The sequence below is a fragment of the Echeneis naucrates genome, chromosome 13 (genome assembly GCF_900963305.1).
Source record: "Echeneis naucrates chromosome 13, fEcheNa1.1, whole genome shotgun sequence".
NCBI classification, from domain to species: domain Eukaryota; kingdom Metazoa; phylum Chordata; class Actinopteri; order Carangiformes; family Echeneidae; genus Echeneis; species Echeneis naucrates.
Genome location: NC_042523.1, coordinates 12843725 through 12857172, shown reverse-complemented (window position 1 = coordinate 12857172; position 13448 = coordinate 12843725). Strand labels below are relative to the sequence as shown.

The following is a 13448-nucleotide window of genomic DNA, read 5'->3' as shown; positions in this document are numbered from 1 at the left end:
GAGGAAAAAAAGCATACTCACGGCAGTGGGAAAATCCTAAAACCTGGCCCATACTCCATCAAGGCATTGCTGGGCCCATCCAGTCTGGAAGCCCCCCCCCCTTCTCTGCTGTCGGGACTCACGCCCTGTGCATACACATACTCACTCTCTCTCTCGCTCTCTCTCTTGTTCCCTCCTCCTCCTCCCTCTGTTTCTTGCTTGAGCAGCTTCCTCCCTCTCCTGCCTTTCGCTCTGTCACTCAGCAGCCCCGCCCTTCCTCTTCCCACCATCCTGCACCCTCCTCTCTTCATCTCCTCCTGCATCAGTATGACTGCAGCGGTAGGAGTGTGCACCACAGCAGAGGCAAAAGCAGAGGATCCTGAGTGTGTCGCTGTGTCTGTCTGAGCCTGCTGTTATCTCCCATTCATAGCTCGTCTTTGTCTGTCTGTCCCGCTCACCCTCTTCACATGATTCCATCTGTGGATTTTATAGGCTGTAAGATAAATCATTCATAATGTGTAAGAGTATGAGAAATGAAAACAAAAAAAATGCACTCAAGGGGAAACATCTGAGGGTAAGCAGGACAGACTGGAGGGCCAAACATTTGCATAGATCATCAGCATACTTGTCTGCTTTCTATATGTTTCAGATACACATACTATATTCCTGTTCACAGGAAGGATTATCATTGTTTCAAAAAGTACAACCATGAAAACCTACCACAACTAAATCTATAGTTACAGCTAAAGAATTAGAATTACACACAAAGACAGTAATAATCCTTTTTTTTTATATATATGTACACAAGTGAAGCCTGTTGAAAGAAGCAATGTAGAGGGCAGTAGTGTGTATCACTGATGGGGTTATAAATTATGATGCTATAAATGTACCAAGTGAGTCCCAAATAAAGGAGCTGAGGAAAAATATTTATAACCTTTCATAGAAAAACATAATTTAGATACTAAGAATAAAGCCTGAGAGAAAATAAGAAAATGCTTTTTCATAAGTTAGGGTTAGGGTTAGGGTTAACCCTAATAGATAGTATGGCCCAACTCAGGTAAATTTATTGAATAGTAACATCTATTAGTATTTTCATGAGCCTTTAAGCTTTAATTACCATGGTATGACAAGTAGATTATGGTCGATGCAAGCTAAAGTTAGAACGCTTTAAAGAGGAAAAATTAAGAAATTATAAAGGGATCACTAAGGCTGACACAAAAGTGTGTGAAAAATGGTCTTGTGAGACAAGATTTATTATCTATGTGATTGGTCTGAAACAGACTCTAGTCAGCAAGATGGCTGTTGCTGTATCATATTTAATTTAATTGAATTAACTCAGTATTCCTGTTAAAAAATATACAATAGTAATCACAATTAGACACAGCTTTGCACTTTCTGCGTCATCCTGTTTGCTGTGAGCATGCTCCATCTTAACAGGATAAATAAAAGGTAAACATGCACACCTCATCTGAAACACTTTCAGCAGAGACCAGTATCAGCTGATAAAAGGTTTAGTCCTACTTATAGCTGAATAGCAACAAAGTATAACGTACAGTCCTCAACGCTGTTAAAGCTCAAGTCCCTGTGTGTAAACCAGGTCAGAAGCTCAAAATACACAGCAGATAATCAAATAAGTGCACAACTGTCATGCTGGAAGAACAGGGACTTATTCAATTCACATATAAAACAGGCACGTTTGAGCAGGTGTATCAACACAATACAAAAATAATTAAATAAATACATACATACATTTTAATTTGGAATTTTGATTCATTCTTGGCTCAGTTTTATAAAAGATTTTGCTACTTTTTATCTTTAGATTGATTCTTTCTTTATTGCATATATATGTGCACTTTAACATCGATAAGGAAGCGATTTAGATTGCTACATCTTTGAAAGGTCCTGTAGCCTACAAATAAACTGTTCTTAATCTGTCTCAAGAAATGTTAAAGAAACTATCCCAGTATCGAGGTTCATTGTGTAGCTGTGTGGAGCCTTTCATTGCATGATAGTTGTCATCAAAATGTACATAATTTTTCCCTGAACAATGATAATAATAGACAAGTAAAACTAGACAAACCCCTGTTGATAAGAACCCTGAGATTTGGCTGAAAGCTCCGGAGAAGCCACTAAAAGCAGTTGATTGAGGTGGTTGATTGTTTTGTAAATTCCTGCTTCTGATGTCAAGAATGGAGTGTTGTTAGACATGTGTGACTGACTGAAGGATCCCTCTGTGTGATGTAAAATGCAACACTCATAATCCAAGCATGTGAGTGGCAAGGTAATCTGGAGTGCCTTTAAAACCAGGTGATTATCCAGCACTGTCACACAGAAAGAGGCAGTAGGTGGGGGCAGAGCAGAGGGATAAATCAACAGAAATAGACACCAATAGATGTGCAGGGCTCATACAGGACATACAGCAGAGAAGGAGAGCGAGAGAGACAAACAGAGTGACAGGGGGAGAGCAAAAAGTGGTTTATAGTTATAGTCAGGTAGGAAAAAGGAAAGAAAGAATATTCTGACTCTACGAGCAGACAGAGGAATTAAAAAATGTTTCTGAACACATTTTACAGAAAACCAGCTAAATTTTTCATTTGACAACCCAAGTTCTGCTGAAAATTACTTTTTGTTTACCTGTTTGGAGGGACACCACAAAACTGTTGCGCTGGACCTGCTGCGGAAAACACAAGGCCGCAGGAGGGGCACCAGGAAGAGACGGGCTGCTGCCAGGTCAAGCAGGAAGCTTGAGCACAGGCTCCGTGGGGTGATGAGGACTGCCAGGCGGGCAAGCAATGTTGAGGTGCCCTCTTTCCTCCGCCAGCTCGTCAAAGAGACAGAAAAGATGGTCACCTTTTTCTTCAAAGGAGGGCCCAGGGAAGAAGGGCCCGGGGAGGAGGACAGCTTGGATGAGGATGACTTGATGCAGAGCCCGTACCTGGAGCGTCCCATTTTGGAGAAGCATGTGTCAGAAGGTGGATCTCAGTCTGGGTTGAACTATGCTGTGGCCAGTATGCAGGGCTGGAGGGCACAGATGGAGGATGCCCACACCTGCATGCCCCAGCTAAGGGGAGAGCTGACAGACTGGGGATACTTTGCTGTTTTTGATGGACATGCAGGCACCACAGTGGCACAGTACTGCTCCAGAAACCTGCTGGATCACATCCTGGCTACAGGTACATAACAGTTTGTGACTCATGAGGAGGTGAATCTAAAAATTCAAGAGAAAAACAACAACAACAACAAACATGTACCATCATACTTTCAAAAGAGAATTGAATACATGAACATACATAAGTGATGGCTATCTAATATTCATACAGAGTTTAAATGCATTCACAGTTAGACTTTGGACTCTGCCAGATGAAAGAATTAAAGAAAAAAGAGACAGATTTATCTACACAAAGTCCACAAATGTAGCTCATTAATAGTTGATTAATAAAAGATAAAAGGATTAGATTAGCTCAGTGGTTCTTTTTCAATCATTCCACACTTTAAATCCCTACCAGCCCCAAAAAATGCTAATGCTAATGCTAATGCTAATAAAATACAAGACGCTTCAAATTTCCAAAATTAATTAGGTAGCAGCCAGTAACTTGATGTCCTTCCCATCGCAAACTTTTGTGGTCCGTGCCACAAATGAATTCATCAGTGAGGTTATATCTCACAGTAACCTGCCGCTGCTCGGTGTCAAAGTTCGTTTATTGGTCCGCTGCCATTAATCTGCCGACTTCAATCATTATTTTGGCACTTTAGTTCCGGGTTTTCCATCCGTTTTTATTGAGGCTACGTGTCGGCCATTAATGACGACTTTGTTTGTGTGTGGGATCTTTGTTGTCAAGAAAGGTCGACCAGGTGGTCTCGACCCTCCGGTCATGTCTCTGTTCCCCGCCAGTTTAGTCAACTAAGTTGGCTCCAGATGACAGAAACACAATACAGATAATGTCCAAGGCCGCCCTTGTTGATGTGGTCTACACGTCCTCAAACTGACAGAATGGCAGCACCAAGTGTGTCTACATCCACCTTAAAAGCAAATGTTTCCCCCTCACCTTCCTCAGGTGGGATAAAGGCCAGTGAGGAGCCGGAGCAGGCGAAGGAGGGGATCCGGGAGGGCTTCCTGAACATCGACCGCCACATGCACCAACTGGCCCGCCAGGACAGCTGGGACCGGAGCGGCTCCACCGCCGCAGCCGTCCTGATCTCACCGCAGCACATCTACTTCATCAACTGCGGGGACTCCCGCACTCTGCTCTGCCATGACGGCCAGGTGGCTTTCTACACTGAGGACCACAAACCTTTCAACCCCAGAGAAAAGGAGCGCATCCAAAACGCAGGAGGCTCGGTGACCCTGCAGAGAGTCAACGGCTCTCTGGCCGTCTCCAGAGCTCTGGGGGACTTTGACTTCAAGGAGGTGGACTGGAGGCCGCAGACCGAACAGCTGGTGTCCCCGGAGCCTGAAGTGTACCACCTGGAGAGGACACCTGAGGACGAGTTCCTCATCCTGGCCTGTGACGGTGTTTGGGACGCCATCGGCAACGAGGAACTGTGCGCCTTTGTGCGCAGCCGCCTGCAGGTCTGCGAAGACCTGAGAGAGATCTGCAGCCAGGTCATTGACCTCTGCCTCTATAAGGTGAGAAACCAGAGCTCAGCAGAGGGTAGTTTGTCTAATAAAATAACCATTACGGTGCCAACAGTAAAACGGTAAAACCCTCAATACTATTTTAATACTGTAAAAGAATACTTTTGCCAAAGGTTTTGTAGTAAGAGGTTTTGCCACTTTTTTTTTATTTAATCAAAATAAGAGGGGAGTTGTGATGTATGTTAACTAAGAGTCCTGCCTAAAAACACTGAACTTCCGTTACTATCTCAAAGAAGAAGGAAATACTGTTGGTCAGGCCTAAAAAGCAACATAATGGCATCACCTTGGACTATAGGAGTCTTTGATTCGGTTCAGGGATTTTTACTTGTAAATTCATAGATAATGAAATTGAGTGTTGCAGAATGGCACTGGCCACTAGTTTTGTCATTGGTAGTGAAAGGGTAAATATCTTAAACCCCTGTGGGAACTCTACTCTGGGTAACTCCATACATGACGTAATACCAGGTGATACCATCATTGATATGTTTTATTGTCAGTGACGTATTATTTACAAACACATGTTCAAATCCAGTCCACTTATATATTGAGCTACTTAATTCCCCAGCACTTGTGTACGTGCATCATCCTGCTGTCTTAGCTCAGCAGAACTGATTTATCCAAGCTCAGCTCATTGGACACTGCAGCAGGGCACATAGTGTCACAGCAGGTGGCTTCATGAATGGGAAGTTTCATGTAGAGAAGGAGTGGACAGGGACTCTGTGAAGAGGAATTACACTGATGTTGTTATGCAAGTAGATTTCTCCCTGTCCCACTGATCCCTGACGAGACCTTCTCCCGCCCTATAAATAACTGTATTAAGGTATCCTGGGACATGGGATAGGAGGGAAGAAAAGAGACACATGGCTCGGATTAAGACTGAGTGTCAATGCGTCGATGGAAGCTGAACACACACTAACTTAGTCTGATATGAGCATTGATATTTGAGGAATGAAATAATACTAGTCTGTAGTTGGGTTTGTCTTACAGCTGCAATTCATTATATAAATATAAAAGAAGCTATCATCAAGTCCACAAACCCAAGAAATGTAAGGAAATCTGTCTTCCCACTGTTTCTATAAGTGTTTAACTGTAACATCAGAAGAGATTAATGTCCAAACTCTGTTTAGCAAATGTATCAGTGTGATAATCCTCACATAAAATCAACTGAAATATACTCCACCAAGCCTGGCGAGACCTCTGCTCCCCCTGTATTCTCCCTATCAGCAGGTCTATTTCAAGTGATTTCAAGCAGTGGAACAAGTATGAGGATCCTGTGGTGGAGTTAAAGCATCAGCACCACAGTGCTACAGGACTTAAGTAGCAATTTAATGGACTAGATGGTTGAATAGTGTAAATTCTGTAGTATAAGAAAATTAAATATACTTAGTTTTATGCAAATTTCCACAGAATAGAATATGCTTGTTTAAGGTTTAATATCAATAGCCATTTATTGTCACTTTAAATAGTAAGTTCGATGTGCAAAATGGATTAGACTACAAAAATATTGAAATATTGTAGTCCTGCAATTTTTACTCAGTAAGGAGTAAATGTTGAAGTAGCATGACATAAAATACTCAGACTGGGTTGAAGAACCTCGAATTAGACTTTTTGATCCCACCTTGACTGTGGGGTTGAAATTTGCATTGTTATTTTTTTCTACCAAACTTAAACTGTGCTCTGTCTCCCTCTGCAGGGCAGCTTGGACAACATCAGCATCATCATTGTCTGCTTCCCTGGCGCCCCCCAGGTGTCACAGGAAGCACTGCAGCAGGAGGCGGCGCTGGAGCAACAAATTGACGCAAAAGTGGAGGGTGATTTGCAGCAACACCAACTACTGATCATCGAACTGATATAATCTCCATAATTCATAAGGGTATCGTTTTATCTGACCCTGTTTCCAGAAATAATCCAGATGATGAGGTCAAGAGATGAAGACCCTGACCTTCTTTATGTGATCAAATTCCTGGCTGCAGAAGAGATGCCGGGACTTCCACCAGGAGGGGGCATCACTAGCAAGTGAGTGTGAACAATTAACCCTCAAAGCACACAAACATGTTTCCAGTGGAGCTGGTTATGGGTCAGTGAGATCTGATCAGGAATCACTTTAATGTGCTCTCTGGTTCTCTCTTTGCAGGCGAGACTGTATCATCTCTGCATATCAGAAACATACTATGGCTCTGAGAAGTCAGGAGCCCATGGTAAGAGACATGTGGTGCATTTATTGCCGTTAATATATTTTTGGATTCTGATAATTGCAATAAATTGATTACTAAATAAAATAAATAAGTTTCACCTACAAAAATTGTTTGATAACAATATGGTATGTTGAATATTGTAATTGCCTTCACCCAACAACTAATAATCAAACTAATTCTATTGCTTTGTTGTGATAAATTAATCCTCCGAGTCATCTGTCAAATATTCAGTTTGTTATTGTTTGTGCTAAAATAATTCAGTGGCTAACCGATTAGTTGATTGGAGTAAAAAATAAAAAAGAAACTAGAAAGTGTTGACCTGGGCCAAGACCAATGTCAAACAAGCACACCTCAGAGGAGACAATGTAAATGATCTGCACCAGACCAAATTCGGTGCAGCTTGGTTGAGCATTTAAAACACGAACATGCTGACCTATAAACAGGCACAGGGGAAAACATAATCCCCTTTATCGGTGCAGTAATTGTGTTCACTGAAGAAATCCTCTGGTACTTTTTCAAGCGTTTTTTTTTTTCTACAATATCAGCAATTTTTTAGAAAGAAAGTAAAAATCAGGAAAATCAGACATACTAGACATGTTTGGCATTTTTGATAATTTAGTTCTCTCACTAACTGTGGTCTGGTTGTAAAGCAAATTTAATGACATCATGTCTTGTCTTGTGACATTTCAGGACATCGAGGGATCTGAGGAGGACTCAAACTAAAGCCGTTGCCATGGAAACAGACTCACTGCTTTAATTTTAGATGAGCACTGTTGATTAATTATGGAACATATTCTCTGTGAATATTTGAATTCTGGTCAATAAAAAGTCATATTTCAAGATTTATTTTAATAATGGGGACACGTTTTCTAAATCATTTGTTATTAACAGGGAATTCCTATTAATCTTTAAACATGCAGCAGCTCAGAGATACTGATAGATATGTATATACAAGAGGGTTTTGTATAAGGCAGCTCGCTTACAATTCTCTATGATACTGTATACAACCTGCACTTATGGAAATGGATGATCTGACACTCTTCATTCTCAAACTGTACAAAAATAGCAAAAATAACATTACCAATAAAAAAAAAACAACAGCAACAAAAACTTTGACTTACTTGAGGTGCACATGTGGGATGTGTGTGTATCAGAGTCCGATGATGGAATACAGGATCCTCTAGTAAACAATTAGTTTGTAGGTTGCACAATGTTGTCAAGAAGCAGAGGTGATGTGGATAGCAATGATGTGTTATAGCAACCACATAAATGCATGCCATGAGAGATAAAAGCCAGAAGGAGAGACGCAAAAGGATAAAGAATGCAGAGAGGGTTGGAGGTGGAGATATTGGGGAAGGGAGAGGCGGGCAGCTAAGGGAGAAGCCTGAGGGACTTCCAGTAATTAGCAGGCATAAATCATTAAATGTGCCCCTTGTGGCTCCTTAGCGTGGGTGTGTGATGTTACATCACCATGTGATATAAAGTTGCTCTTCTGCAGGTGACTTTATAGTTAACAGATCTGTACGGCCTGACTGCGCCTGCTGAAAGTTTTTTGCCCTATTCAATTAAACCATAGACAGATTAGATCAAATTAACTGTATTATTAATTAATTCCGTAACATTTTCATATAGCATCCTTGTGGTTGTGATGTTTACAGTCACTTATTTTGAACATGCTATTCCATTTAGTGAGATTGGTGAATGGTCCTCCAAACGCTTCTTCTATCAAAGCAACAGTTCATTTTAAAGGAGCTGAAATCAGCAAACGTTTTGCATTTCTCATTTGAAAATTTCACAATGAACCATCAAATTACTTGTACGTTTATTTTCTGTCAGCGTTTCAGCTCTGTATTAAGTTGATAACCCGTTTCTCGTCAAAAGCTGGCTTGAAACTGCGGCAACACATTTACTTTTTTTTACCTAAATTTACTGGTAAGGAATTAGCATCAATGGGAGGAATTGGCAACGATTAACAAAGCACACACTGAAACCAAGACATAAGGTAAATCTAAATACCAACACATCACTCTTCCTCACATCTTATGTATGAAGACTAACAAACAAACCAAGATGCTTCAAGTTTTAGTCAAAACTACCATATGAGGGACTTTCGGGGGTCTAAATGGCGATCATTGGTTTTCACAATGTGTTGTGAGGGTGTGGCGAGGCTCAACACCTCTGTATTAATTGACCGAGCGGAGCTTTTATTGGCCAGTCTCCTTCTCACCTCCTCACTCCTGACACGTCATACTACTCAGATATTCAACTGAAGACAGCACTGTCTGTGGGGACACTGGTGGGCAGAGGAAGACGAGCGAGAGAGAAAGAGACCAGAGAAAGACACGAAAACCTGAAAGAGAAAATGTGAGTAATGATATGAGGCACAGACCGACAGTATAGGCAACATCAGGACGGTGACGGGATTTTCCTTTCCGTGTTCAGTTTGCCTGAGGTCTTCTGGTTTTCTTTTTCAGTTTATACGTTTGGACAGCGTGAGGGCACAGCCCCCAGAAGCTTTTAGCTGTCCAGTACTGAGTGGCCACCAGACGGCCCTTCATCTCGTGCCAGGTAAATACCTTGTAAGAGAAATGTTTATTTTTTAAATTGTTAATGTTGACATTTCATCCAATGTACTTTTATGACAAGAAATGTGAAAACACCACCATCTTCCCACCCAGATGAAGACACATTCAATCTTCTCAATTATTCAAAAGCAAGAAAATTGAATATTAAGAAATATAATAGCCAATCTTCATTTGTGTCATAAAAGAATAACTGAACGGGTTCGTTTGGTTGCATTAAACAAATTCCTTTAGGTCTTAGTTTGGACTGTGACTTGTTAGGGGTCAGGAGGTCACCGGGATTGGCCAATCAGACGCCGGTGACGCTGGCACTATTCAAAATGAAGTGATTAATGAAACGGCTGTGTGGAGCCGGCAGCAGCTGGATGATGGAGGTTGTTGATCTCGGCAGATCTGCCTGCTGAATGTGTTTCCCTCTGTTGTCCTGTTGTGCTCACACTGACATGGAGGACAGTAAAGAGACAGACAGCTCGGTAGGGACACAAAACCAGCAAGTCCAAACTAGACTGTCCAACGATCGGCCCCCTGTTGAGTGCTGTGACACGAGTGAATCCATATTTATCCGAAGTGACACTGAAGTGTGTGTGTTCCTCTGCAGACCAGCAGGATGCCGCTGAACGCAGGGGACACCGGCTACGGCAGCGTGTCCGGCCCGCCCGGCCTGTCGGGGGGTGCGGGCTGCTCGGAGACGGCGCCGCTGCTCGTCCCGGAGCACGAACCGGAGCCCGGCGACCGATGGCAGCCGCTGACCAAGCAGGAGCTGGAGGTGGCTGCCGGGGGTCCGGGCTGGAGGAGGCTGCGCTGTTACCTGGTGCTGCTCTTCTGGCTGGCCTGGCTGGCCATGCTCGCCACCTCCATCGCCATCATCGCCCTCAGCCCCCGGCCGGTGGCCCCGCCGCTCCGGTGGTGGCAGAGGTCGCTGTTCTACCAGCTGCAGCCCGAGCTGCTGATGGAGGCTCAGGGACGGGGGCCAGGCGAGGTGGACGGTGAGGACACGAAAATGAGTTCATTAGACCTGATCTGGCCCCAAATACACCGCATTGTTCTAGCTGTTGCAAATATGGAGTTTAATTTCTCACTCAATGGAAATCACAGTTGGGAGTAACAGGGAGGCAGCTGGTTTGAGTAATCCCCCATTCCTCCACCCCAGTGTTTAATGCAGTCAGATTGGTTTTGATCCAAAGTATTATTTTAGCTGGACGTAAACATTGAAGGCTTTAACATACAGAACACATTGTAATAAACCCCCTTTAGGAGCAGATCCTCTTTATGAGAGCATCTTCATTTTAATCAAAGCTGTGGACGTAATCATGGATGTTCCCAAACATTTCTATCAACATATTTCAGTTAACACAAACCAGCCGATGCACATTAAGCTGTCATCTTGATGAGCCATGTTCACATTAAAAAGTTACAAAGTTTTGTAACAATAATAAAACTAAGATTTATATATTATGACCATCTGCCACATGCACAAGGCGCTCGGTGCAATTAACATCAAGAATTCATTTCAACAGCGTGTGTTGAGACAAAAAGAGAGGATTGAGGATTGAACTGAGAAAGCTGAGATATACATATATTACTAACCAAGTCTCGTGTTTTCATGGGAAGTGCTGTGTGAGCAGCTCCCCTACCTCAGATCCCTGGGCATAGGGGCTCTAATTCTGGACGATCTCCTCGGCAAAGATGGGCCTCTCTTTAATCTCACTCCAACCGGCAAAAAATTGGAGATGTTGCCTCAGATCCAGCATCTGATCACAGAGAGTAACAAAGCAGGTGCGTGGAGAACAGCCCTCAGACATAAGTCTACCCTTTCCAGCATGAAGTGATAATTGAGCCTTTTCATTGGTGCTGCAGGACTCAAAGTGGTGTTAGATGTCTGTGAAGTGGATCTGGATGTTGCAGAAAATGAGCCATCATCGACCACAGTGCAGGTCAAACTGATATTCTGGTCACGCTACTGGATGTGTTCAGTTTTCAGTAATGCTGACTTTCTAAAGATCAAATTTTTTCCACAGAACACATTGCAGTTCTGGCTGAAGCAGGGTGTGGCAGGTTTTACAATCTGTGATACAGATGCGTCATATTCAGAGAAGGTAAATGTAGGTAAGGTAATGTTTTTATATTTTCTTATAAGCATTGTTTCCAATAAAAAAAACACTAACTTTTCAGACTCTGCTGGAGTGGAGAAAGGTCTTGAAGGAATTTAGCAGCCAGGAGGAAGAGGAAAGGTATTGAATCTGCAGATGAGCATAGGTGAATGCTTCTCTAACGATGCTACAGAGTAATTTGAAACGGGATGCATGTGTCTTTATTTAGGATTGTTGTGGTCAAACAAACTCAAGATGTCCTGCGTCCTCTGAGCAACTCCAGCCAGACAAATGAGACCCTGGTGGACGTGGTGATTAGGTCAATTCTTCCATCTTCCCATCATCTCCTCTCCGCCCAGGAAGTGGCACATGCTATAGAGACAAACTTGCAGACAAGAGAAGATGATATATGGCCCAGCTGGACAGTAAGACGTGCAAATAGTTGGTGCTGTTTATAAGACTAATGGAGTCTAATGCACACTGTCATCTAATATGTCTCTAATATATCTTTTTGAAGGATTTAATGTCAAACTTATTGAATCTGTGTTTAAGAAGCATTGATTCAGCTGTGGGGTCTGTATTCTGCATTCTCTAAAATGCAAAGTGGTTTAGCAGAAATATAAATGCTAGTCATCCTAAATACTGTTAAGCCTTTTACCAATGCGTCCCCAGGTTCAGCACGTATTTCCAATGTTAACTGTACTGACTACAACCAACTTACTTTTATCAATTTTTTTTTTTTTTGTTTGATAAATTGACATTTTGTTTCACATGTTCTGACACCTAGGCAACATATTCATCCTTTTTTTTTTTTTGGTTACATCAACCAAATTCAGAGATATTTAGAGATATTTTACAAACACACCATATGTCAAAGAAAATTGAGATTAGTTAACGCTTATAACCTTACCTAAACTTGAAATAGTGTGTAGTTTACTGTTGATCAGTTATTAATCTTAGTCCAAGTCTTCAACTTAATGATTTAGTAATTGTGTCTATAATTTTAATTAGCCTTTAGTGTTTGGCATCTACTTATTGCAATGTGTTTTTTGCAGGTTGGCGGTAAGGCATCTCATGACTTAAAGAAATTACTCCTGGTGTTGACAATGACTCTGCCAGGGTCACCTGTAGTCCAGCATGATGAAGACATCAACCAAATACAGGTTAAAAGGGGGAAAATGCTGCCTGAGCAATCGTTTGCCATTTGTAAAGATAAAGTTACCAAATGAAAGGTTTGTGTCTTTTAGAAAGCGTCTCTGAATTCTCGCAGAAAGAAGAATGAATCATCAGATGCCCATACAGTGAGCAATAAAGTCTGACTTTAACAACCAAATCATATGAAGAACCCAAAAGTTAGTTGGTTTGATGATTTAACTCTCTAACACTTGCTCTATAATCTCTCAGGACAAGAAGGCAAAGGCAACCGCTGTAGCTCTCTTTGCAGCTCTCAGTCATACCAGAGCCAGAGAAGAAGGTCTCCTGTACGGCAACTTCACCTTCCTCCCCTTCAACACCTCAACCAACTCCTCCTCCTCCAACTCTTCTCTTCCCTCTCCTTCATCACCACCCATTCTGGCCTTCCTCCGCTCCTGGGGTTGTGTCCACTTCCTCATCTTACTTAATGTAGGGCCTGAGCATCACACACTGGATCCTGCCTGGGCCCCAAACCTTCCTGAGGCTGGAGTGTTTGTGACGAGCACAGAAATGGACCGCCTTGGGTCAACATCTCTGTACACACTGAAACTGAGGCCTCACGAAGCCATTGTCATTAAACTATTTGAAGCAGGAAGTTACTCTTAGAGCTTATGTCAGCCATTTGGAAACTTATGTAACGGGGTGTTGATGATGAATGTCGAACAGTTGTTTTTTTTTTAAGTGCTGATCAGATAGTGCTCAGGTCGCTCCAAATAAAATTATGACTTTGTGTTGTGTGCAGCATCGTTCAAATGATTGATTTTCTTTAAGC

General features: G+C 42.3%; 2 protein-coding genes across 2 annotated transcripts; both read left to right on the top strand.

Annotated features, from left to right (window-relative positions):
- Positions 1-2746: 2746 nt before the first annotated feature.
- On the top strand, positions 2747-7533 carry ppm1na (protein phosphatase, Mg2+/Mn2+ dependent, 1Na (putative)). Its single transcript, XM_029517876.1, has 6 exons — positions 2747-3152; positions 4035-4606; positions 6309-6426; positions 6517-6631; positions 6750-6813; positions 7501-7533. Exons 1-6 carry the CDS (start codon positions 2747-2749, stop codon positions 7531-7533), a joined length of 1308 nt encoding a protein of 435 aa, XP_029373736.1.
- A 2302-nt stretch (positions 7534-9835) lies between these two features.
- On the top strand, positions 9836-13282 carry LOC115053286 (4F2 cell-surface antigen heavy chain). The gene is made up of 9 exons (XM_029517875.1): positions 9836-9865; positions 9991-10378; positions 11004-11168; positions 11250-11320; positions 11411-11488; positions 11565-11623; positions 11712-11907; positions 12538-12645; positions 12887-13282. Exons 1-9 carry the CDS (start codon positions 9836-9838, stop codon positions 13280-13282), a joined length of 1491 nt encoding a protein of 496 aa, XP_029373735.1.
- The last annotated feature ends 166 nt before the right edge of the window (positions 13283-13448 follow it).